The 27,020-nt window shown below is 40.1% G+C and overlaps 1 protein-coding gene across 1 annotated transcript in view; it reads left to right on the top strand.

Annotated features, from left to right (window-relative positions):
* The window catches only part of LOC126482312 (PHD finger protein rhinoceros), a 246,149-nt gene that overhangs the window by 12,298 nt on the left and 206,831 nt on the right, over window positions 1-27,020 (top strand). Inside the window, exon 5 of the mRNA XM_050106352.1 lies at window positions 23,321-23,526. Within this exon, the coding sequence (XP_049962309.1) occupies window positions 23,321-23,526 (206 nt within the window). The remainder of the gene's footprint in view (window positions 1-23,320; window positions 23,527-27,020) is intronic.

The raw sequence follows: 27,020 nt of genomic DNA, 5'->3' as shown, positions 1-27,020 counted from the left end.
TGTTACATTTGTCCTCTAGCCATCCCTGCTTAGCCATTTTGCACTTCCTGTCGATATCATTTTTGAGACGTTTGTATTCCTTTTTGCCTGTTTCATTCACTGCATTTTTATATTTTTTCCTTTCATCAATTAAATTCAGTATCTCTTCTGTTACCCAAATATTTCTATTAGCCCTCGTCGTTTTACCTACTTGATCCTCTGCTACCTTCACTATTTCATCTCTCAAAGCTACCCATTCTTCTTGTACTGTATTTCTTTCCCCTATTCTTGTCAGTCGTTCCCTAATGCTCTCTACAACCTCTGGTTCTTTCAGTTTATCCAGGTCCCATCTCCTCAAATTCCCACCTTTTAGCAGTTTCTTCAGTTTTCATCTACAGTTCATAACCAATAGATTGTGGTCAGAGCCCACATCTGCCCCTGGAAATGTCTTATAATTTAAAACCTGGTTCCTGAATCCCTGTCTTACCATTATATAATCTATCTGACACCTTCCAGTATCTCCAGGCTTCTTCCATGTATACAACCTTCTTTTATGATTCTTGAACCAAGTGTTAGCTATGATTATGTTATGCTCTGTGCAAAATTCTACCAGGTGGCTTCTTCTTTCATTCCTAAATCCCATTCCATATTCACCTACTATGTTTCCTTCTCTTCCTTTTCCTACTATCGAATTCCAGTCACCTATGACAATTACATTTTCGTCTCCCTTCACTATCTGAATAATTTCTTTTACCTCATCATACATTTCATCAACCTCTTCGTCATCTGCGGAGCGAGTTGGCATATAAACTTGTACTACTGTGGTACGCATGGGCTTCGTATCTGTCTTGGCCACAATAATGCATTCACTATGCTGTTTGTAGTAGCTTACCCGCATTCCTATTTTTTTATTCATTATTAAACCTACTCCTACCCCTATTAGATTTTGTATTTATAACCCTGTATTCACCTGACCAGAAGTCTTGTTCCTCCTGCCACCGAACTTCACTAATTCCCACTATATCTAACTTTAACCTATCCATTTCCCTTTTTAAATTTTCTAACCTACCTGCCTGATTAAGAGATCTGTCATTCCACGCTCCGATCCGTAGAATGCGAGTTTTCTTTCTCCTGATAACAACGTCCTCTTGAGTAGTCCCTGCTTGGAGATCCGAATGGGGGACTATTTTACCTCCGGAATATTTTACCCAAGAGGACGCCATCATCATTTAACCATACAATAAAGCTGCTTGCCCTCGGGAAAAATTACGGCTGTAGTTTTCCCTTGCTTTCAGCAGTTCGCAGTACCAGCACAGCAAGGCCTTTTTGGTTAGTGTTACAAAGCCCGATCAGTCAATCATCCAGACTGTTGCCCCTGCAACTACTGAAAAGGCTGCTGCCCCTCTTCAGGAACCACATGTTAGTCTGGCCTCTCAACAGATACCCCTCCGTTGTGGTTTCCCCTGCGGTATGGCTATCTGTATCGCTGAGGCACGCAAGCCTCCCCACCAATGGTAAGGTCCGTGGTTCATGGGGGGGGGGATTCTGGTCATACCTAAAGTACACCAGTGGCAAGTCATACCAGTGATGAAGTCACTTGGTGACAGTGCCACCGAAGCAGAGTTATTAAACATTGTTTTCTGAAGCTCCTTCACCAAAGAAGATGAAGTAAATATTCCTAAATTCTAATCAAGAACGACTGTCAAGATGAGAAACATAGATGTAGATATCCTTGGTGTAGCAAAACAGTTTAAATTACTTAACAGAGGCAAGATTGTATGCCAGTCAGGTTCCTTTCCACTCCAATGAAACAGCTTAAGTTTACAAGAGAGAGAAGAGTTTCCACAGTGGAAAGTATTGTATGTGGAAAGATGGAGGATAGACTTGGTACTTATGATGGAAAAGAAAGAAAGGATAGATGAGCCTAGAAATGCTAGAAATGGTAATCTGCCTGTTAGCTTCTGTTGCGGGTTTGTCAGCCAACGTTTGTTTGATAATTTTTCTGACATTTCACCAGGACAAATGACTGGCATTGTCAAAGCATCAGCCTCATCGCTAGTGGCAGAATGGAGCCGAGCTCGCAACTGCTGAGTGTACGTATCAGTCATACTGACATCTGAGGGCTTTTCCATGGTCATTACCAGTGTGGTTCTCCCCTTCTACCAGCAACAGTCATTCGCTGCAGCATGGGAATCCAGGATCTATTCATATTTAAGGTTTTTCTGTTTGTTGTTGGAGCTAGTGTCATATTTGTGGCTCTTTGCGGCATCCCTGAAAAAGTGGACATGGAAGCTCTTCTCCAAAGCAAGAATTTGTGTGTCTGTTTTCCGCCACAGCCAATTTCTCCAAATTTCCCAATCTCCAGTTCTTGTGATTCTTGTGTTGATACATTGTTCAGTCATTTCAACATATGCTTTTCCACATGTATAGGGTATGCAGTGTTTCTTTTGTCCTTTGCCGAACTGAGATCTATGATCTTCTGGTTAGTTTGTAAATAATCTTTATGCTGTGTTTGCAGATTAGATACAGTTGATTCTGTCTGTCTCCATGGGGATGTGTAGCAGGAAGGCTTTACCCAAGATTTCTTCTTCCAACGTGGCACTGTGCCGAGCATTAAATTTGGGGACACTTCTTAGGCAACTGTCAGAGTACACATTGCTCCTCAGAACACTTTCCAGATGCTGCATCTCGCGGCTGAGATACTGAGGCTTACAAACTTGTCTTGCGCGCGTTACAAGCATATTAATCATCCCGCTTTTCTGGTTTTGGTGATGGTTTGACAGTTTGTGCCGGAATTGGTCCATGTGTCTTGGTTGTTAAAACACACTGTGTCCCAGATTCTAGTCATGACACATACCCAGTACAACTAGAGAGACTAGCTCTTAGCCCTTTTTTACTTCCAGAGTAAATTTTATGTTGATGTAGAGACTGTTCGGCAAGTCTTGGCACAGTGGTAACACCGGTTCGTGTCAGGTCATTGAAGTTAAGTTCTGTTGGGCTTGACTTGCATATGGATGGGTGACCGTCTGGTCTGCCATGACTGAGAAGCAGCGGCTCTAGTCAGGAAAACTGACAACCGCTTGGAGAGTGGTGTGCTGACCACATGCCCCTCCATGTCTGCAGCCAGTGATGCCTAGGGGCTGAGGATGACATGGCAGTCAGTCTGTACTGTTTGGTCTTCAAGGCCTGTTTGATTGGGGGAGAGAGAGAGAGAGAGAGAGAGAGACTCTGTTCAGTTGTTTAAGGAAGTCACTGGATTGTTCCTCACCATGGTTTCATATGATAAATGTGTGGTTGACATAGCTGTACCACACACTTTAGGTTTACAATGTACCATGTCTAGCACCAGTGTTTCGAAATATCCCAGGAAGAAATTGGCCACCACTGAATGGAGTGGACTACCCATAGCAACTGCATTCCACATGAAATAGCTAGTGTAGGACAAGCGTGAAAAAGCTTGGTGATATCATGTGGGAAAATGGAACAGGTTTGTTCCAGAGGAAAAAAAAAAAAAAAAAAAGAGAGAGAGAGAGAGAGAGAGAGAGAGAGAGAGAGAGAGAGAGAGAGAGAGAGAATATGCCATGATTAACTGATTTTTATTTCGTGTAATCCACTGCATTTGATCTGCACTTACCTTTCGATACATCAGCTGATGTAATAGGTCCAAAATCTTCTGTTCTTAATCATCAGTCTTCATTAAAATAGTCACATTTCTCTTGGAAAGGTCATCTTGTTTAAGTAATGTATCTTTTCCATGGTTTCGTAGCCCACGGATTGTGGGATACTGCACAGAAAATTATCATTTATAAGTATTACCTAGTCAGATCATCCTCTTTTTTTCCCAAGGGGTTTTTGCAGGTGACTTGAGTATAGCTTGGTGCATCATGTAGGTTTTAGTTCATCAAAATCGGATTGCAGAAAATGTATCATGATTTAAAGTTTTATTAAAACCATTGTGCCTGTCTGCTTGAACCCAACATACTGATCTCCGAAACTACTAGACAAATTTTCATGGGATTTTCACAGGTAATTAGAACATAGCCTGGAGCAGCATATAGGCTTTATTTCATCAAAATTGGATCACGGGGGAAAAAATATACAGTGCTTTAAAGTTTTAGATAAAACTGTTGTATCTGTCTGTCTGTTTGAACTTGGTAATCCCTTTCGTGGAGTGTTCAGAGGCAAATTGAGCATAGCTTGGGGCACTGTATAGGCTTTATTTCATCAACTACATTTTCACAGGTAACCCATTAACTGATTTCAATGAGATTTTGTGTGGAGATAGCTTTGAAGAACATAGACTGCTTTAGAGAGTGTGTAGTACCAAGTACTTATTGATTTGAAGAATAGCAACAAATTAGGAAAAATATGTACTCTTTGATAAACCTGTTAACTCTTTGGCTTTTGATCATTATTACACGTGTGAAAATGTTTTTATTAGTCGATGTGCACTATGTGATACAATTCATAGTAATGAATACAATTCTTCTACAATCTTCAGTGTGTTTAATCCATACTTCCACACTATTTGTTGCATAAAGCACACTTTGTATAGTGTATAGCTACTTTATAATATAATTGTATATCTAAAAACAAAGATGATGGAACTTGCCAAACGAAAGTGCTGGCATGTTGATAGACACACAAACAAACACAAACATACACACAAAATTCAAGTTTTCGCAACCAACGGTTGCTTCATCAGGAAAGAGGGAAGGAGAGGGAAAGACGAAATTTATCAGGAATATGTACATGTGCTTTTGATCCTAACTTCTTCATGTGCTTTAAAGATAGAGGTTTTCCAAACCATTTTTCATACAGCCGACTGTCAGGTTCATTCACCTACAATCCCTGACACAATGACCCAATTCCAGAAATCCAGTAGGATCTCCAGTCCCTCCTCCAATCCTTAGGTCCATCCCAGAACCTCTCCCCGGAATCCTTTTCTCTCCTCATCTCTACCACTCCCCACACTTCTACCTTCTACATGCTTCCTACGTCAGTAAACCCAATCACCGAGGACGCTCCGTTGTAGCCAGTTACTGTGTTCCCACTGAGAGAATCTCTGCTCTCATAAACCAACACCTTCAGCCTATTACCTGCAACCTATCCTCCTATATAAAAGATACAACCATTTTCACCACCGTCTCTCCACAGTTCCTGTTCCTTTGCCACATGATGCCCTTCTCATCACTGTTGGTGCCACCCCACTTTACACTGACATCCCTGATGCCCATGACCCTACCGCAATTGAATACTCTACCTCTCTCAACGCCTGACAGATTCCAGATCAACAAACTCCTTCTTAGTCGCCATGATCAACTTCAGTGAAACCCCACTTTTACACTTTTCAAGGGACTTTCAAAAATTGGTGTAAAATGTGGGAAAATGTAAAATTTGGGAAATAACTTTATGCATGATATACGTACATAACAGGCATGAAAAGACCTGTCAGGGACTTGTTTATTACCCAACAAAGTTTTATTATCTAACAAAAACTGCTGATGTAACTATAACTGATAAATGTGTAGGAAGTAGGAATGTTTGACTCAATTTCTTATGTCACAATTGATGTTTTTGAAAGCCTGCAGCTCTCATTCATTGTTTGAATAATAAAATATTGCACTAGTTACATGTTTCTTCATGCTTAGCATGACATGTTTTAAAAATAAGTATTTTGTATGGTGTTTGAATATGTGTTATTCTGTGTCTCTTGCACTACAGTCATCATTTTGAGGTAATCAGGTACTGTGCCTCATCAGTTACGTAGAAAACCACACACACAGACACACACACAATCTATCACTCACATTGTTTGTTTGTTTGTGTAACATCACAAAAAATACATATGTAAATCCTGCACTTGGCAAAGAGAATAAAAAAATAAAATTTGCTCAGCATGAATAAAATACGTAACCGGTGCTGTGTCTAAACTAAAAACATTTGAGCAACACAAAGTGAATGATGGTGTCGATCAGTGCTCCAAGTGGCCATACGCCGAAACATGCTAAATAGGGTTCCACATAGGTGTCACGATGATCACAGCAATCACGAAACTGTGTTTACGCAGTAGAGACAGTTTGGAAATGGTTGTTATTGGTCATGATATCGTCATTTGAATGAACGTAATTACTCCCATCAGCCACAATGCCACAAAGAGCTTGGCAGTGGCGGGAGACACTGCAAGAATTGTTCCAACTTTCAAATGTTCACCATTTCAAATCTGCTGAGTAGAGTGTCCTGGTGTCAAGGAACTTAACCACGTAATATTTGTTAACACTACTGGATGGCCAATATCATGGCAACGTCATTTTTTCTCCACAAACATTTTTTCATAATGTGTAAAGTGCGGGAAAATTATGAACATGTTGACGCAAAATCAGGTGCAAATTAAGATTGTGGGCATAGGAAATTTGACAGGACTGATAAAAAATGTCATAAATGGTGGGAAAATGTCAATTCTGGGAACATAAGAGTGGGGTCATACTGTATATCATCACACACAATTACTTCTCCTTTGAAGCCATTAGGTAATGGCTTCAAAGGAGAAGTAATTGTCTGTGATGATAAACAAATCCAGGGTATGGCTACGGGCGCTCACGTGGCACCGTCCTATGCCAATCTATTCATGGGCTTATCTAAACACCCTGAATCCCAAACACCTTACTGGGTTCAGTTTCATTGATGGCATCTTCGTGAGGACTCCATATCCACATTCCTCCAGAACATCAACAGCTTCTCCCCCATTCACTGCACCTGGTCCTATTCAACCCGACAAGACGCCTTCTCCGATGTTGACCTCCACCTCAAAAGACGGCTACACCAGTACCTCTGTCCATAGCTAACCTACCAACCGCCAGCAATACCACCACTTAGACAGCTGCCACCCATTCCTTACCAAGAAGTCCCTTCCATACAGCCTAGCTAGCTGTGTCTGTCGCATCTGAAGAGTTGAGCAGTCTCTCTCAAAATATACTGATGGTCTCACTGAGGCCTTCACAGACCGTGGTTACCCTACCAACCTCCTTCACAGACCGTGGTTACCCTACGAACCTTGTACAAAAACAGATCTTCCATGCCTTATCTTTATAGCCATCCACCACCTCTTAAAATCCCACCGTCCAGTCACAGAGGAGCATTTCCCTCGTGACTCAGTACCATCCAGGACTTTAGTAACTGGATCACATTCTCCACCAGGGTTTTTCATTGTGCCCTGAAATGAAAAATGTCGTACCCACTATCCTTCCCACCTCTCCCACAGTGGAATTCTGCCACCCACCGAACCTACACAATATCCTTGTCCATCCCTACACAACACCTGCTCCCAACCCCTTGCCTCACGGCTCATATACCTGTAATAGTCGTAGATGCAAGACCTGTCCTGTACATCCTCCCACCGCTACCCACTCCAGTCCGGTCACAAGCATCATCTATCATATCAGGGCTACCTTTGAGGCAAGTCATGTGATCTATGAACTAACCTGCAACCACTGTGCTGCATTCTACTTGGGCATGACAACCAACAAGCTGCCTGTCCACATGAATGGCCACTGACAATCTGTGGACAAGAAACAGCTTGACCAATCCATTGCTGAACATGGCACCCAATACAACATTCTTCATTTCAGTGACTGCTTCACAGCATGTGCCATCTGAATCATTCCACCAACACCAGCCTTTCTGAGTTGTGCAGATGGGAACTCACCCTACAATATGTCATATGTTCTTATAACCCTCATGGCTCCAACCTCCATTAGTCATTGTTCTTACCCATGTAGCCCCTTCCCTGTTCCCATTCTAGCACTACACAGCCCTCTGCTCCACCAACGCACTCCCAATCTTCCTACTCCTCTCCTTCTCCACTACTGTACCCCTGGTCCATTCAACCTCCTAACTGCACCTTACTGCCCCACCCTCTCTCCACCTCATCCCTGTACACTCCCAAAAGCTGCACTTTACCATCCCCCAACTCTACCCTGCTAACCCTCTCCCTCTCTGCCCACCACCCAGTTGCCTCTCCCATCATGTGTGCTGCTTGCAGTCTGGTTTCAGCTGCCAGAGACTGTGGTCATGTGTGGTGAATTACGTTTGCATGAGTGTGTACATGTGCATGTTTGTGTGTGTATGGTATCTAGTTTTGATGAAGTCCTTGTTGGCTGAAATCTCACTTTCCGACAATCCTTTTGTTGTGCCTATCTGTGACTCAGCATCTCTGCTATATGATGAGTAGCAACTGTCCTTTCCATATTGTTACATTGCATCCTGGATTTTCCAGTGTAAAATTATTGTTCGCTTTACATGGTCATCAGTTTAAGATATATATGTCACAATTTACTGTCTTCACCCAAAGTTTATGAGACAAGTCTGTACTCAGTAACATAGTGCGTGCACACTCAACAATAGGCCTGTTTTTCTCGGTTAATTCGGCCATTTTGCTGCATTGTGTGGGGACTTGTTTTTCCTTGTGTTATTATACTTTGCTTGAATTAATCTTCAAATTGCTTATTTGTTAATTCAGTCCCATTGTCACTTTTTGGAACTCTGATTTTGTGTCCAGTTTGCCTTTTAATCAACCTCTGAATTTCCAAAAACCCATGAAAAGTATCATGTTTACTTTAAAGAAAATACACAAATCTGAAGTGCAGTCATCCTTAAATATGCCACCGCAAGAGACTGTTTTCTCATTTATCCATTCAAATCTGGCTGAATACATTCATAAGAACATTTTATCTTGATTCCAAATTTGAATGCAATGGTTTTCTCTTCATCTTGGCATACTGACTTGGTTCACAATCTTTCTTCATTTTCAAACCAGAAACTAAATTCATATCATCCATGATCTTGAGACCTTTGAAATAGATTGTCCCAACTTATCATGCCGGAGGATTGTCGAATCAAGGAAACTGGAGTTGCCTGTAGTACATCTGGACGTATAAACAACATTTGAAAACTCATATTGTGTATCTTAATTCCTGCTGCATCTGGGCCTGACTTGCAAACATCTGTTCTCTTGTTGTCAAAAATGACTTTCATTCCTCTTTTTTTACTGCTCCCATTGAAAATAAATTTTCTTTTGCTTTGGAGTGTATAATGTGTTTGCCAAAGTGCAAGGTTGGCATTTTCCCTCAACTAATGACAATACTTTGACGGACCTAATGCCGTTTGCTTTATCAGTTGAGTTATCTCCAATTTGAACATTAGAGTCATCAGATTCAGTTGCCTGAAATATATTAAACTGATCTTTGTGTGACATTAAATGTGTCAATGCAGCACTTTCAGCTAACTAAATATTTGTGCAACCTGGAGCAGAAACAATGCTTGTTCTGCACTCAAAGCATGGTGCTCAGAATTATCAGTTTTCATTTTGCATTCTGCTAAAAATTTTCTATACTCAAATTTAAAATGTCACCTTTTGTGGCAGTAATAACATTCATCTCATTTTCAATTGACAGATGATTTGTTATTGTTTGAATTGAACACACTTGTTGCATCCACATTAATTGTTGCAAAGACTTTTGACATTTCAGGTATTCTGGAAGTTTTGTCCCTCTTTTAGTAATATTACATTCAAATTATTGAATGTTCGTTGATCTGCAGCATAAGAGACCCATATAGTCGAACACGTTCCAAATTTTACCTGCAGACTTCCCAAAATTTTAGCCATTTTGCCAACTTCTGTAAAAGGCTCACCATCAGCTAATACTGGTACCAATGATTTGACTGATGTGTTGTTCAATTGTGTGTGTTGGCGATGTTCTGAAATCAGAAGATTTTTGTTTCAAAATCATTTTATTAACTGCAGATTGCTATTCGTGAATTGTCTGTAGTCTGGCCGACATTTCAATTGCATTTGCACACATCATATTTCATTGTAACTGATCAGATTCTGCTCCACTATATAGAAAGATTTTGCATTTAAGTCATCCTAAGCTATTTGACTCTCACCTGTTGCATTCAGCCTTGGTTTCATCTCCACCCTATCAAGAAATTTACTAGGGCAAAAAAATTATTTGCAGCTGAAAATTCTTACTGTCAAATTTCTGAGTGCTGCAACTTTTATGTTTGTCCATCTTCGTGTAAGTTTGAATGTGAATCTGACATATAGTATTAGTCCAGGACAATAGTGAAGGTTTTCCACAAAAGAGAAGTGACGTACAATGGTTCCACAATTTTAACATCAAATCTCGAGCATCACGGTTCACTCAAATTAAACTCCAATTAAACGCAGTGAGTTTACAAAACAGGTTAAACAGACAGTCAAATTCCAAATGTCTGCTTTTACCCATGATGTCCTGTGTGACGTCATGAGTTCATATTGTGAAGGATGTAAGTGGCTTGTTTTTGAATGTTTTATGTGGTGGTCTTAGTAAGTAGTACTCTGTGAAGTTCGTGAACTGTGCTGTTTATACCAAATATTTCGTGATGTACAGAGGTGTGCTTGGGGTGGAATTGAGAACACAGCTTAAATTATTTATAGAAAAAAGTAGTAGCAATTTTTAGTTTTTTCTTCTCACAAATATTCCACTGTTCTACAAGTATAAGATTAGGCATAAACTTAAGTGTGCGTTGTTGCAAGTGATATGATTTTGTTTCTTGCAATTATTTGGCTGTTTTGCGATAAGGCAAGTTTTCTGCGCGTGAGGTTAGGCAGGAACCTAAGGGTGCAGCTCAAATGTTTGTAAGTGAAACTAATAGTGATGTTATTTATAATTTTGATTTTTACAAATATTTGGCTGTTTCATGCTCCCCCAAAAGTGACATCGTGGGGACACTGAATATCTCACTCTTGTTTGTGGTGGATGTTTATTTTTGTGATCTGGTTTGTAGTAATGGTTCAGTTGAATGGAATGAAATCTTTGGTATTTATTGGTTATTTATTTGTTTTCGGATTTTGACCTGTTATTTTCATTTGGGGAAATATTCCTATAAACCCCCCCCCCCCCCCCCCCCCCTGCCCTTTCCAGTTTTTTCTGGAGAAATTATTGAGAGTTATTTTTTGATTAAGTTGTTTTGTGGGGGTGTGTCTGGTATCCTAGCGTTTGTTAACCTATATGTAGCTGATTGAAATATTTTACGTGTATTTTATGCCCCCCACCCCCGTCCGACCATAGTCTGATGTACTTGGCTGATCTGCTGTTTTCCCTAGTGCCTTCAGAAAAGTTTAGCTTGAAACAAAATTTCTGAATTAAGTCACGAACCTTTGTGGAATCATTGCCTTCAATTAAGACATTTAAGTTTAAGGCATTAGTGCTGATGTTTTTTGATGCATTTATATGTTGCATGTCTACTGTGAACTGCGAAATAAAATTTAGATGGTTGATTTGCACTGAGGGTGGGGGGTAGTTAATTCGTTGCTGCAAAACAGTGAAAGTCAGTGGCTGATGGTCTGGGTATACAGTGAAGGCATGCCCTTCCACCATGAATCCAAAGCATTGAACTGCTTCATAGGCTGTGAACAGTTCTGTGTAAAATGGTGGCAAAAAGTGCTGCTTCTTTATGATCTTCGTGGAGAAGAATCCCAAAGACTGCCAGTGTCCATTTACGTTCGGTTGTACCGTGACACTGAGAGCACAGGAGAGGCATCTGAGAAAACTGCTAGTGGGGCATGCATCAAATGCTGCCAGCATTCCATCAGTCCGAGAGACTGATGTAGAACAACACAATTTGGGGCCAGTGAGGATGACACTTAGCGACATCTGGGCTTCAGTAGTTCGGGGAAAAAACGGTGTTAAAAAGTTTATCATCCCCAGGTAGTGACACACTTCATGCAGCATTTTTGCAGCTGGATAAGTTGTAATTGCAGTGATATGCTTGGCTGACGGGTACGTAGAGAAGCAGAAACATGAAATCCAAAGAATGTCACTTCATTATTACCAGTGACACATATAGCTTTATTTTGACACATATAGCTGTATTTATGAGGATTCTGTAATCATCAAACCTTTAGAAAACTACACGTAGGTGTCTTTCAAGTTCTTCTGAGGATGATATCCAATCCCCGCAAAACTGCATTGATAAATTACTGAAAAGTCTTTGTTGCATTCTGCAAGCTGTGTAAACATGTAAGGGAATTCAAACAATCTAAAGGGCTTAATTATTGCTTTTTTATGGATGTCTTTTGCTGCAACAGGTGTTTGGTTGTAGGCTTTCACTAGGTCCGTCGTCGAGAAAACAGTGCACCACTCCAGCAAAATATCCGATGTGACGCACAGGGTATTGGTCAGCAATTTTCTGGGCATTGAGTCCTCTGTAGTCGCTACAGCAGTGCCTGCCATCAGGTTTCTTCGGTACCAGATGGATGGGAAGCTCCCAGTTGCTTTCTGATAATCATGCTGTGCCTGCGTGGATCATTGCATCAAATTCTGCTTTTGTGATGTTGCAGTTTATAGGGAGCCAGCCATGTGCACCTTGAAAAAACAGGAGGGCCAGGTGTGGTCCTGGTTGATGAGCTGTTGCATGGTGAGGCACTGACAGCACTCCAGCAGGTCACTTAACTGAGGGAATTTATTTAGCAGACGTGCCACCTGCGGCGGCACAGTGAGTAAGTGTACTGGCAAGTCACTGCACTGTGTGGTCTGGGTGCAATGTTCAGTGACTTTACATGGTCCAAAATGGAAATGTTCCTACCCATGATGAGGTCATGGGAGGACAGGAAATCCAGCCCAGTTGCAGCATGGGCCACGTTTGCAACTATAAAATGCCACATGATTGACATTTGTTGGTTGGGACATGTCAGGCGCATGGATCCTGAATGGATACCGAAACAACTGCTGTACGGAAAACTTCAGGAGGGTGTGGGGCCAGTGGGACGACCACATCTTCGTTTCAAGGATGTCTGCAAGAGAGACCTGACCAGGACCAGAATCAGTCCAAGTCGCTGGGAAAGCATTGCAGATGACTGTGTCAAGTGGTGAGTGAGTGTGCGCAATGGCGTCAAGCTCTCAGAGGACGAACGCACACAGGAACTAATCAGGAAGAGGACAAAGCGAAGAGACAGAGCGGCTTGTGTTCGAAGTCCCTCAAATTTCACATGTCCAAACTGCAGTAGGGACTGCCACTCTCGAGTGGGACTTTTTAGCCACAACAGACGCTGCAGACTCTGAACCAAGCATGTGACACCATCATCCCTCAAGGATGGACGGATGCCATTATATAGATGTGCTAGGTGAGGTTGCTACGTAGTCAGAAGGATCTTCCTTATGTCAGCTGTGGATGTGTGATTAATTTTTATTTGACTTCAGTATTGCATGTTCATGTGCTGTTAGGCTTTCTCTTCTGAATTATTTGCACCAATTTTCTTACCTATTTTTAAAAAGTAATTTTTTAAAAAGTATGTGCTACACATGAACGGTCTTTTACTATGCTTCCATTCTCTGTAACAGGAATAATGTTATCTTAAGGCTTCTTTCCTTGTCTCTCTTTTAACAATACTCCATATCAATTTAATTTTATTGTCTGATCTGTCAATTTCAGACATTTCCCTTAATATGCTACAGTACACTTATGGTACATGCTCCAGTACAGTGTTACTAATATGAAAGTACTCTGGATCATTACCTGTTCTGGCTGTTTTGTGCATGTCCTTCTTTAATTGAGAAGACATCCTGATATCTGTATTAGTCCATGGTTTCTTTATTGACTTCCTTTTATTACATTCAGTTATCATTTTGGGGAAAATATTTTCATACATTCATTAAAAATTATATTGGATTTAGAGCTGACATTAGGCTCATTGTAAATTCCACCCTAATCAGCATTTTAAGCCTCTTAAGCAGTTTTGTGATTACCAGCCTCATTGTTCTGTTATATTGTTTGTAAACTGTATATGGAACTAAGTTACATAATGTGACAAGCAGTGCATCATGATCCAACAATCTATTTATCACAGTAAAAGTGTGCAACTCCCTTAACTTTTGCTTGTTGTACGAATACATTATCTGCAACATACTACTATCCTGAGCAACTCTAATAGGAATAGTTATGACTGATACTAAATTATAAGTGGCCAACAACAACCCTAGATGACTTTTTCTGTCAGACTCCTTAAAGAAATTTACATCAGAAACTCCACAAATAAATAATCCCATCTTTCTGTCTGACAGACAGACTAGCCGTACTTTGAATGGAACTCGAGTCCTCTACATAGCTAGTCAGACATGTTGACTATTCCTCTGCTAGACAGACCAATTTACAGAATATGCAATATAAATATGACATATACACAGCAAAAATACTAAATAAATTTACATTTGGTGGCTTGTCACTCTTTCAAACAAATGTACACAGTCTTTTGCCTCATATGCACATATTTAAATCACAATCTTTGCATTAAAGCATCCATGAAAGTTTGTACCACATTATTCACTCAGAAAATATTCTAACAGTTTCGGTGAAAAGAGAAGTGGTACAAAACTGTATTGTGAACTTCACACTACTCTTACTACAGTTGACTTACTTGAAACATTTAGCCTATCTTCTTCTCTGAATCTGCGGCTGCGTCAATCTCCACAACTTCTTCTCCGAAGAACTAATGCTGATTAGAGGAACTAACAAATACTCTCTCTCTCTCTCTCTCTCTCTCTCTCTCTCTCTCTCTCTCAATAGAAATAACTTGGTAACCTCATACATTCAGTTAAGTTCATGTATATTTTCATCTCCACAAGTTTCACATAAACATACAAGTTCTTGCATGTCAACTAGACGATACCCGTTAGATACTATTAAATATAATTACACTGTGCTGGGTTTCATAACTAGACTGCAGATTTTAGGTAAAAACCTATTTTGTTCCTGAGTTCCTATTTGAATAAAAATTTGTACTTATGCGTTTAATGACTATTTACACTTAATAGCGTTAATTCTATAGGACCTAAAAAAGCCTATTTCAACGTTATTGCCTATTTTTGCCTATTTCAGCTTTAATATCTTAAAAAGTTCCTATTTCATCATATAAGACAGTGGCTCCAAGTTTTTCCACACTATACGACAGATGGAAAAAAATATTTTCTGCCCAGCGTGCAGCAAGGTGGCTAGTTGATATGCGCTCATGCTTCGTATTTGCCTAACACTTCGGTCTTTTTTTATTTTTTGTACCGCTATCCCTGTTAATACCAAATACACTTTATAGGTGTTTTACTATTCATATGTAAAAAATAGATCACGGATCTTTAGGTTAAAACCTATTTTTTTTTACTAAGCTCCAATTTGTCTATAAGTTGGTACTTATGCGTTTCATGACTAACTGAACTGAATACCATTAGTTCTATAGGACGTTGATGCCTAATTTTGCCTATTTCGGCATCAAAATCCTAAAAAGTACCTATTTCGTTAATCTGACTTAGAGTTCTTGTGTTTTCAAAGATTAGAAAAAGGAAGTAAACTTAGGGCTTTACGTCTCGTCGAAGGCGAAGGTCGTTAGAGACTGTTTACAATTCCTTTGCTTGCCTCACTACCAACAGCACTCGGCACTCCATCCAAGTACGCGCCGAGCGCAACAGTGCTTAACTTCGGTGAGCGAATGGGAAGCGGTCAAAGATTTGAGTTACGCATTAGAATCGAATGTGGGAGTACTAAATGTTATATTTGAAAATATTTCGTTCGTAGGATTCTGGCCAGCTGTGTATTTTCGCAAAGAAACGGTTTCATAGGCCTTAAGCTGAGCACGGATTAAAAAATCACAATGTTAATCGTAGACGCCCTCTATAGCTAAATTACTGCCCTTTGCGCAATTTCTCGCTGCTCTGTCTACAGGCAGTTCTATCAAACTCCTCTGTTTCGTGAAAGGTATTATACGTGAATTTTCCGGTTCGAAAAATAATTTGCCACTAGTGAGATGTTTTCATCTGAAGCACTGGTAGATTCCATTCGCTTGTTCAGAAGGGGCGGCCATCTGTCTGGTGCCGTATGTCCAGCAACAAGTACGGTACTTCCCCTACTGCTCCCATGCACCGCAGTAAAATGGAAAAAAAAAGCAGGTCGTCATTCACTTTTTCCCAGCAAAAACAAATCAGTACATTGTGTTGCGACCGACGTGTTAAGTGTTACTGACATTCTAAGTGCAAAATAAATTCTAGTTTCTGTGTGAGAATACTACGCCATGCCGAAAACAGCTAGTTCAAAGTCTACTCATATAAGGCAGTGGCTGCAAGATTTTCCACATTATACAACAGATGGGAAAATTATTTTCTGCCAAGCATGCAACAAGGAGGTTAGTTGATGTTTTTCTTAGACTTTTTATTTTCCTGTCACTTTTTTTATCGCTATCCTTTAGTAATACGAAATACTCTTTATATGCAATTCTAAACTGCATTTCCTTTTTCTCTCGTATTGGGTTTCGAGTGTTAAGAAATCTCACTTAACTCAGCATGCAGATGGAATCGCACACAAAGCTAAATGTTGAACGAAAGTCAAAATTGAAGCAAACTCTTTTAACCAATAAATCTGGTGAATCCTCCGAAAAAAACAAGTTCTGCCGTGATTTGTGTCATGCACTTGTGGCAGCAAACATCCCCTTTCGGAAACTAGAAAACCCTATTTTCAGAGGTTGAGAAGTACTGCCATCAGTCTATTCCTGCAGAGTCAACTTTAAGTAAGAATTATGTGGATTCGGCTTACAATGCTGCATTGCACAGACTCCGAGAAGATGTTAGAGAATCTTGTATATGGATTTCTGTGGATGAAACTACTGACAGTCTTGGCCATTACATTGCAAACCTGATTATTGGCAAGCTAGATCCAGATGCTCCATCCAGGGCTCATTTGAGTTTCTCAAAACAGCTTGCAAAAACTAACCAACAAACAATAGCACAGTTTGTGAAAAATGGGCTTAAGATGCTACACCCAAATGGAGTGGATGAGAATAAGGTGCTTCTGGCCGCCACTGATGCTGCTACATATATGATAGCAGCGTTTCAGTTATTAAAAGTATTCTACCCATTGATGCTGCACGTAACTTGTGTAGTGCATGGGATCAACCGCACAGCAGAGCAAGTAAGGCTATAATTTCCTAAAGTAAATAAAGTAATATCTATGGTGAAGAAAATTTTTGTTAAGGCACCATCAAGAATACAGGCATTCAAAGAACAGCTTCCAGATGTCCCATTGCCGCCAGAGCCTGTTGTCACCCGCTGATAGCAGCAGAATACTATAGTACGCATCTCTCAGCTGTCCAGAAGGTGGTTGAAAATATTCCGGAGGATGCTGCATCCGTAACTGCAGCAATGGAGTTACTCATAGATTCTTGTTTAAAACGGGACTTATCTTACATTAGGGCCCACTGCACATTTATGGCAAGAATAATTTCACAATTAGAAGGCTCAGGGAGACCTATCTAAGACAATATTTCTTTGATTGAAGAAGTCAAAATGAAAATTAATGAAGCGCCAGGTGAAGTAGGGGGAAAAGTACGGGCAAAAATGCAAACGGTTTTGCAGAAGAACACTGGCCTGAAGGAGTTGTGTGCAGCTGCCGACATACTTAGTGGAAAATCCAGCACTCCTGACTGCAGCATTCCTGTCCATCATGTGCCGAAAATGAAGTACGCCCCCGTCACATCTGTTGATGTAGAACGTTCTTTTTCAGCGTATAAATTGATTGTGACTGACAAGCGCCACAGTTTTTCACTAGAAAACCTAGGAAAGATTCTGGTTATTTATTGTGAAGCCAACTATGGTCAGAATATGTGAAACTACAAATGTATTAATTAAACCATTGCCACATCTTTTTTATGGAGATCTTTATCTTGCAGGAACTCAAAAATATTTTGAGTTATGTTCAACATTAATGTTGTAGATTGCTGTGTCTGTAACTGTAACTGTATTCTGTATTCCTTCTCCTTGTTTTAATGACTAATAAGATGATTGTACTGTCAGCACTGTGTATTTTAATTTATTTTTATTTTCTCTGCATCATTTTTATTAGAGCCTATTTTAGGTTTTATATAGCCTAAATGAACTGCTGAAGGAGTCTATTTTAGGTGCCTAAAACACACTTTTTTACGACCTAAAAATCCGTGGTCTATTCATAACCACCTGAAATTAAAAAACAGGTCTTGCTTCTCGCAAGTCTAACACCAACACTAAGAAAAAGTCTCTAGAGAAAACATGTTTCAATTGTTCATAACAATTACAATCATTACACCGTCAAAGAATAACAAGTGCTTGCTCCTTGTACGTCACATACAGCTTCTATGGCGCAAGCGGCAAACACTTGTCAGTGTCGCTCGTCTGATGCAGCTCCTGTCCTCCCAGGACCAACATCCATCCCGCACACACAGGCATGTGTTGCACAGTAAATAGGCTCTCTCTCACACTTATCTTTAAAATATTGCATGCTCGAGATGGCAGAAGGTCGAGTGGTTCCAGAATTTATGTGTAAATCCCCCCCCCCCCCCCCCCCTCTCTCTCTCTCTCTCTCTCTCCCTGTGTGTGTTTGTGTGTGTGTGTGTGTGTGAGAGAGAGAGCACACTTATGTGGACTGGGGGGGGGGGGGAGGGGGTGTGGTCTGCATATTCTTGGGAGTTGTGTTTAGTGCATAATGATGTGTAGTAGTGCGCTGAGAGAGGGAGCTAAAACAAAGGATGAGGAAGACTACAGAGAGGAGAGAGTGAGTGTAGAAAGAGTGAAGTGAGGTCATGGATCGAGTGGATTGAGGCCAGGTCATGGATCGAGTGGATTGAGGCCGGAAGGATTTTGGGATTGAAGGATGTTTTGTAAGGACAATATCCATCTACATAATTCAGATAATCCGATAACCAGATGTTACAGTTTGTCAGGCAAACATTGGATTTTAATGTAGTGTCTTCAGCAGTGTGTTCTGCAGCAGTTGGTGGTCATATCCTTATAAAAGTATGTGCAAAAGTTACGAAGTTACAGCAGAGCTTATGTATGATATGATTGTTTTCAAAGGTGTCTCTGCCTCTGAAATTATACGTATGAGACACACGTGCCATAGCATCTTGCAAGAGATGTTAATGCAGTAAGATGTACAAGATCATATATGAATAAAATTGCTATAGTTATATCTGTAGGGTGGACAAGAAGAACAGTCCTACGAAGTTTATGAGCTCCTCCCAGGTGCACATACTTCCATGAGGCCTTGCATTGTGATGGACAAGGAGAAGTTAGTTTGCGTTTTTGTGGCATCGAACATGCTGAAGTCCTTTCTTCAGTTTCCTGAAGGTAACATGATTCACTTGAGACTTGATCATGAAGGAGGACAACAAACAGAATAACTCCTTCAGAGTCCCAGAAGACTGTCACCGTTGCTTCACCAGGGATGTGGTTTTGAACTTTTTCTTTGGAGCAGAGGTGGTGTGTTGCCACCCTGTGGATTGCTATTTTGTTTCCAATTCGAAGTGATGAACCCATGTTTCAGCATATATGACGATGTTTGTCAAAAAATGGTCACTATCAACCTCGTAACATGCAAGCAATTCCAGCAGATGGTCCTTTATTCTCTTCATGGTCTTCTGTTTGGTGGCGAGGAATACAGCAGGCACATGTCCTTGACTACCCCAACTGGTGGATGGGTGTGCCAGCACATACAGTTGAGCAGAGGTGTCTGATTGTGATCAGTCGATCTCCTCGAATGAGTGTGTCCACATGGTGCAACATTGCAGGAATCACATCTATGTGCGGCCAGTCGGCACATGGGACATCATACGGCCTTACGTGACCTTGCTGCAATGATGACAGACGCCTTGCCCAAAGACTCACTAGCTTTTATTCTCTGCCAGGTCTCCGTAGTTCATATCAGTATCTACAGTGTTCTGGTTTGTGCCGAATGAAACTTAAATTACAACACACTGCATGGAACGCACCTCGATTACAGATGCCATTTTGAAGAGTGCAGATAGCACTGCCATTTATAGGAACTTCATAAAACTGCAGGGACTGAAGCGGGAATATTCCAAGGTGTCCCACAACAAATTCTCTATTTTTTCTACTGAAATTGTCTGATGGGGGGGATTCATTGCATTACGTATTGAATGCTGCTTGCATATAATTTTAAACATAAATTGTATACACAATTATGTGCTGTTTCATTTTCTTCCTTGCAATCATTTTTAACAGGAAAGTTTTATTTATGGCAGTGGGCTTATGATTAGGATACTACTGTGGAATCTGAATCATCCCAGACTTTGTAATCCTGCCCGTTTGTAGATTAAAACTATGCTAAATGCTGTCATTGAAGCTACAATCCTCACAGATCCAGCAGCTGGAGAGGTCTCTTGTACTCCTTATACTGACGCTGGCAACCGATTTACCCATTTATTTAGTGACTTCAAATTCCAATCAAGGTTTCATTGACTGTAACAATAAACAACACTGAATGTCAGCTGGAAACATGTAGGGTGAGGAGGTGATCTACAGAGAGTTGGGGGGGGGGGGATATAAATCAAGAGAGGGGTGAGGAGAAGTTAGACGTAGAGAGGGAGGGAATGAGATCAGGACGTATATCCAATTCCCATATACGTTTTGACTAAACTTCCCAATGCCCCTTCAGAACTCTTTGGTATTCCTGCATACATTCCCCTTTCTGGGGCTCATGTCCAAGAAAAATGTGTCCTGCACATTTGCCTGTGACTGCCTATTCCAGTTATATCACTGATAAGGCACAACTCACTAAAGGGATTGTACCCGAAGCAAATTGTTTAGTACCATAGTCAGCAAGACCCTATGGGCTAGGTTCAAGCACCCTAACAGGAGACGATCTTTTTGCTTATGCATTAGGCTTCCCTTGTGTATACTTTGTTTTTTAAGTTGAATTTTTAGTGTAGGTACCATCCCATCATCGCAAGATCCATAGCTTCGCACTGCTTCACATGTAACCATCTAGTTGTGGCTTAACTTGAAACTGTTACATCATCTGGAAACGCTGACATTTTGAAAGGTGCTCCTATATAATCTTTAATATGAGTTTTCCCCATCACTCTGAAAATTGTCAAATCGAATGAAAAGAGAGGTACACAGGAAGTAACTTATGCTAGTTTCTGTGGAGATTGTAACATCATGCATTAGAATATTCTGGCATGCTTTGTAACATGAATATGAGTTAATTTTGGTACATTTTGGTGTACTTCTGGAAAATAACAAAACAATTATGACTGTATGTATTTTATTATTTAGTCCCTTCCTCCATGTATCGCCATTTTGGATCATTGCTGATGCATCCTGTCCTCTTCTCATCTACTGTGGCTCAAGCTGTGCTGATCTGGTCTTTCAGTTATTACTGTTTTAGCTTGTCCTCTGTTTCTTCTATTATTATTCCTCTTCTCATTTTGTCATTGCTATCAGTTTCCTCATGTATACTGTCTCCCTTCTCTTTCCTGTATCTTGTTGAGGTGTCTTCATTCCCTTACATGTTAGCAGCAATTGATAAATGGTCCTATTGGTGTATACATTCCTTATTATTTGTTACTGGCCTAAAGATAAAGTGTGTGCATGCAAAGCACATAAGTTGTGGGATCAAATCCCGGTCGTGCTTCGGTCTTTTCATTCTTTGTCTCTCAGCATTTTGAGGAGTTCCCGGAAACAAGTAGTATGAATTCCACATTAAATTGTATGTCCCCTTTCCCCAGTTGGATAACTGGGCAGGTTAGGGACGCTCAAGTCACCCGGAGGGCATCCAGTTGAGAGACTTGCACCAGACCCAGTGAGCCACACAAAATTATCATCATTTTTCTTCTTTTCGATTTGACCATCATGACCTTGTTAATTGATATCAGCTTAATTTCTTCTGGTCTTTCTTCCTCGTGCAGTATTCTTTCACTCTCATACTTTGCAACCTTCTCTGCAGTTCTGTCCATGATGAGTTTGATGTGGGACTAGTTCTGTCCTCAAAACTGTGAAAGAGTGAATTTTTTATTTAAAAATCACCCTGTTGTGCATCTCTGGTTCCTGTATTCCCATTTCTTCTAGATCCCTTTGTAGCTCTTGGATCCATTATACTTCGGTTCTGTTGTTCACCGGAAACTGTATTATTTGCTGTGTCAGTGTCTCTTGGTCCATTCTAAGGATGTGTCTGTAGAACATGCTCTTTCTTTTCCGGATAATGTCTGAGACTCTCTCTATCTTGGTATACAGTTCTTGGTTCACTCATCTTCTAAACTGACCGTCTTCTGTTCTTTGAGGACCCAATATTCTTCTGAGAATCTTTCATTCCACCAGTTCTAGACTCTTTAAGTACCCCTATTCTTACTAGATTAAGAGTTTCTGTTGTGTATAAGGCTTCAGGGCAGATCACTGTTTGGTAATGTCTCAATTTTGCATCGATAGAAGTATTATTCTTATTTTAATGTTGTTGGTTTTTTTGTATGCTAAATTTATTTTGTTTATTCATGCTCCCATTGCTTCCTTTTCAGTTTCCATCCATTCTCCCAGGTATTAAATCTCTCCACCTGCGTATTTTCCCTCCTCCTGTTGTCATCCATCTAGGAGCTCCCTTTGCTTTGTCATTCTACAAATGCTAGACAATCTACAGGTATTCCTATTATTATTATTATTATTATCATTATCATAATAATTGTTTTTTCATACACTATACATAACCAACTGATATTTAGTGTCTGCCACCTGCAGCAGAAAGAAGCTAAATACAGTTTGCCTGAAAAATTGAAGAGATCCTATGGTACATAATGAGAAAACTGACTATAGGCCTGTATTACGATGTCAAAGAATTTTGACTACCGTATTGAACAAGTTAGGCCCGCGCTCAGAAGTTTTATAAAAAAAGGTATTCTTAATCACGCATGTGTTAAGAAAATACCAAATGCAGTCAGGGTGTTTTATTCTGAGATAAATTGTATGGTATCCAATGACTGCTGTGATTCTTGACAAGGAAGCTCTTGTATATGTATGTATACTATTCCATTTTCCAAGAATACACTACGCCAGGAGGTCTAACAAGCTTCCTCTTCAATTATCCAACTACAAGTCACATTTTTTTCACTAATGTGTGTGATATGGTGTGTCGTGGGTAACTTTGACCTTCAAGATTTTTTTATTTTTTTATCCAAAGTTCTTGAGCCGAAAAAACAAGTCTAAAAGTAGAATAATACCAGATATGATAGCTTTGAAAAGAAATTGCCCAGGAAAACATTGTTTTCAACTCTCTTTCTGAAAATGACTGGAATACATTGCGGGTCGAAACAGCGGTCATCCTATCATTTCTGTTAGTCCTATGTTACTGGAAGCGGCAACAATAGTTTGAACTGAATTGTGAAAGTGGTCCAGAATGCAGTGACTGTATAAAAATTTTGGTTAAGTCATCAATTTGTAAATTAGATAATACTCAGGCTCTTCATTAAATAATAACTTAATTATGTTTTTTTATGTTTCAGTTGTTCCGAAAAGACTTGATCAGTGCAATGAAGCTGCCTGACTCGGAACCATTATCTCCTGATGAGTACTGGGTAATAACAGATCAGTGGAAGCAAGAATGGGAGAGAGGTGTACAAGTACCTGTGAATCCAGACTCCCTACCTGAACCTACAGTCTCCATCAACCGCTGTGCTCCTGTTGTTAAATCACATCATGACTTTAAACTGTGAGTTTCCATTGGAATAAAAATTACAACTTTATATTTTGAGCATTAATTGTTTTTTCATAAGACTCCTTCAATGAGCATCTTTGGTTTTGTGATTGTTGAATCCTATTGTCCCTAAAATGCAGCTTTATAGGAGCAGCGCTTAGAGTATTTTTATAGTTGCAAAAAAATTATTAGCAGTAAAACATCACTTTTATGGTGAGGCAATTTATGTAATTCTACTTTGATGTCCTTCATATTCTTTCTTTGTGCTTTTCTCCATGTTAACGAGTGGTAAAAACACTGATACTGGTCCTGTTAAACTCTGAAAATTAATTTAAATAATTTCTGTAGAATCTTAAGGCATAATTCAAATAGCTTAATAAATTGAAAGTTTCACCTTTTCCCTTTTTCAGTGCTCTTGTTAACAGTGCCCCAGTGGAGTTGTCATTGGTATTTATGATTTCATGCTGTTCTACATTTACCCTCTGCAATCCACAATGAGCTGCATGGCAGAGGGTACCTCCCATTGTACTAGTTATTAGAGTTTCTTCATGTTCCATTCACATGTGAAGCACAGGAAGAATGATTCTGTGAATGCTTCTGCGCATGCAATAATTATTCTAATCTTATCCTCGTGACCCTATGTGAGTGATATGTAGGGGGTTGTAGTATATACCCAGAGTAATAATTTAAAGCCAGTTATTGAAACTTTGTTAGTAGACTTTCCCAGGATAGTTTACATCTGTCTTCAAGAGTCTTCCAGTTCAGTTCCTTCAGTATCTCTGTGACAGTCTCCCACAGGGTAAACAAACCTGTGACCATTCATGCTGTCCCTCTCTGTGTACGTTCAACATCTCCTGTTAGCCCTATCTACTAAAGATCTCACACTCTTATGTAGTATTCTAGAACTTCTCATATGAGTGATTTGTAAGCAATCTCCTTCGTAGATTGATTGCACTTCCCCAGTATTCTACCAATAAACCAAAGTTTACCAACAGATTTACCCACAACTGAACCTATGTGATTATTCCATTTTATATCAGTACAAAGTGTTACACACAGATGTTTGTATGAGTTCGCTGATCCCAACAATGACTCATTGATATTATGATCATAGAATACTATGTTTTTTTCATTTTGTGAAGTGCAATATTTTACATATTTGAACATTTAGAGCAAGTTGCCAATCTGTGCATCATGTTGAAATCATATCAAGGTCTGACTGAATATATATGCATTTTCTTTTGGATAGTACGTCATTATATATAACTGCATCATCTGCAAAAAGCCTGATTTTACTATTAATCTTGTCTACGAGGTCATTGAGACTAGAACCGCGGCTGGGTCACTCGTGACCCACTTTCTTGTTCTTTCGTTTGTCACTATTTTGCATTATTGCCTAGAGTGCTGAATTTTGTGACGTTTTATTAACTAAGATAATTAGCGATTATACATAATTTTACGTTATATGGGGAAACCTTAAAAGAGAAATACGAAGATTCACCTAGAACTGCAGACATGTCAATTCTGACTAGAGTCCTGCATGACCGAGTAAGCGAGCACAAAATACGAGGTGGGGCGAGCGCACCCTAACTGGATAGGCTGCCCGCACTAGTTCTTGTGACCGAGCATAGAAGCCGTGACCGAATACGTAGCACATAACTTCAAACACATTACACGTGTTATTATCTGTGAGAGACTGCAGCCAGTACGGGCCTCTTATTTGTGGTGTGTCTGTCTCTGTAACCATGCAGCGCGAGGAAGTCAGTGTAGTAAGACGTAAGATTGAAACCAATGTTTACACATAAAAGAAACGGGAAGGTCTAAAAAGCCAAGTATGGAGTACATTTCTGTTGGTTGTAGACGAAAACATTGCGTCTACTGGGTACGTATCGTGCACAAACTGCTCCACTTTATTTTTTTTCCAGTCGGGAACCACTCATTTAAAGAAACACAGTTGCAAGAATACTCACAAAGATCGCTTCTTTGGCCTTCCTTCCGTTATCTTAATATGCTTGAAATAAGTGAAAAGCAGGAAATTCTTAACAATGTGCGACAAATGTGTGTTACGTAAGCAGGTACAACATTCAATCATTAACATAATCGTTTTTGCATAGTTAGTGGACAGTGTATTATAGAGAAGCGGGAATGTTGTGACTCGTCTAATATTTCATTAACTTAAAACATCTCGTTTTTATGGGAACAGGGGTCGGGTTGTTTGGGGGGAGAGACCAAACAGCGAGGTCATCGGTCTCTTATGGGAATGTTTCAATGGTTTCCATATCAGTTCTGTATTACTTGTCTCTTTTGTTTATTATCATAGATCCTTCAAGTACTGTGTCATCACCACCCAGAAAGAGAGCTCGTTTCTAGGAATGGAGGAACAAAAGATCATCCGCAGCAGATGAAGTAGATCTGTACATTTTAATGCACCCCGGAGATGATGATGACATCTTAAAGTGGTGGAGCAGACATGAAACAGATCTGCCAGGTTTGGCTGCAGTTGCAAGACGTATTTTATGTATCCCAGCAACAAGCACACCTAGTGAAAGGTGCTTTAGTAAAGCCGGCATGTTACTAACAAATTGCCGCAGCCAATTAAATCCGGAACGCGTTAGTGATTTCCTGCTGATCAACAATAACTATAATTTTGTTTATGTTGCAAACAATTGAAACGTATGACAAGTTACGTCTGTAAATGTTTAATGTTCTTTGTATGCGTTCTTTATGAAGATGGTTGTCTTCTAGATTACAGGGAAAGCACTTATTTAATGTTTCCTATAAATGAAAGGAAAAATATCTCTTTTGTTTGGAAATGAGACTCGTCTTCTATCCGCGATTGTATTGAAATATCATTTTACTTCCCAGGTGCTTTATGAATTTAGCTGTGTCACGTACCCGTTCTTGGAAATGTTACTTTTGTATTGAGAGAGAGAGAGAGAGGCGTTGGATTTGTACAGTAAAGTACAGTGCAGCGAGCCGGGTCGAGGCGAGGTGAGACGTCAGCGGTGACCGGTCATGCTCGGTTATCCGCGTGTCCGGAATCCGGACAACAGACATGGGGCGAGTACGTGACCGAGCTGAGTGGTATGGGGCCGGACACGAGCGGCTCGATCCCCCCGTCAACAGGCGAGCAGTGACCGGTCAAACACTGAGCGTTGCAGCACTCTAGTTCTGACCCCTCTGCTGCATCTGCTATAACAATCGAATTTTTTGTGTAGCTTCACGCTTATTGTTAGATTATGTTTGAACAATGATCACAAAACTCCCTTTTATTTCATTGCCTGATGACATTGCAGTTTTCCAGAAAAGAAGGAGAGGGAGAGCAGTTTGAAACATTTCTGACCGTGTACGCAACTATTGCGCAGCCAGTGCTTTTTTTCATGAAACGTGGTTTTAGTAGTGCATTCTAACTGTGTAAATAGTGCATGCAGCATACAAATTTATTATGGCCAAACATCTGCGAACAGAAAAGGACATTATAAATGTGCTAAATGAGATTTGGGATTGTG

This window comes from Schistocerca serialis, chromosome 5, assembly GCF_023864345.2.
Source record: "Schistocerca serialis cubense isolate TAMUIC-IGC-003099 chromosome 5, iqSchSeri2.2, whole genome shotgun sequence".
In the NCBI taxonomy this organism is placed as follows: domain Eukaryota; kingdom Metazoa; phylum Arthropoda; class Insecta; order Orthoptera; family Acrididae; genus Schistocerca; species Schistocerca serialis.
Note: the sequence above shows the minus strand (reverse complement) of the source record. Positions and strands in the feature narration are given on the sequence as shown.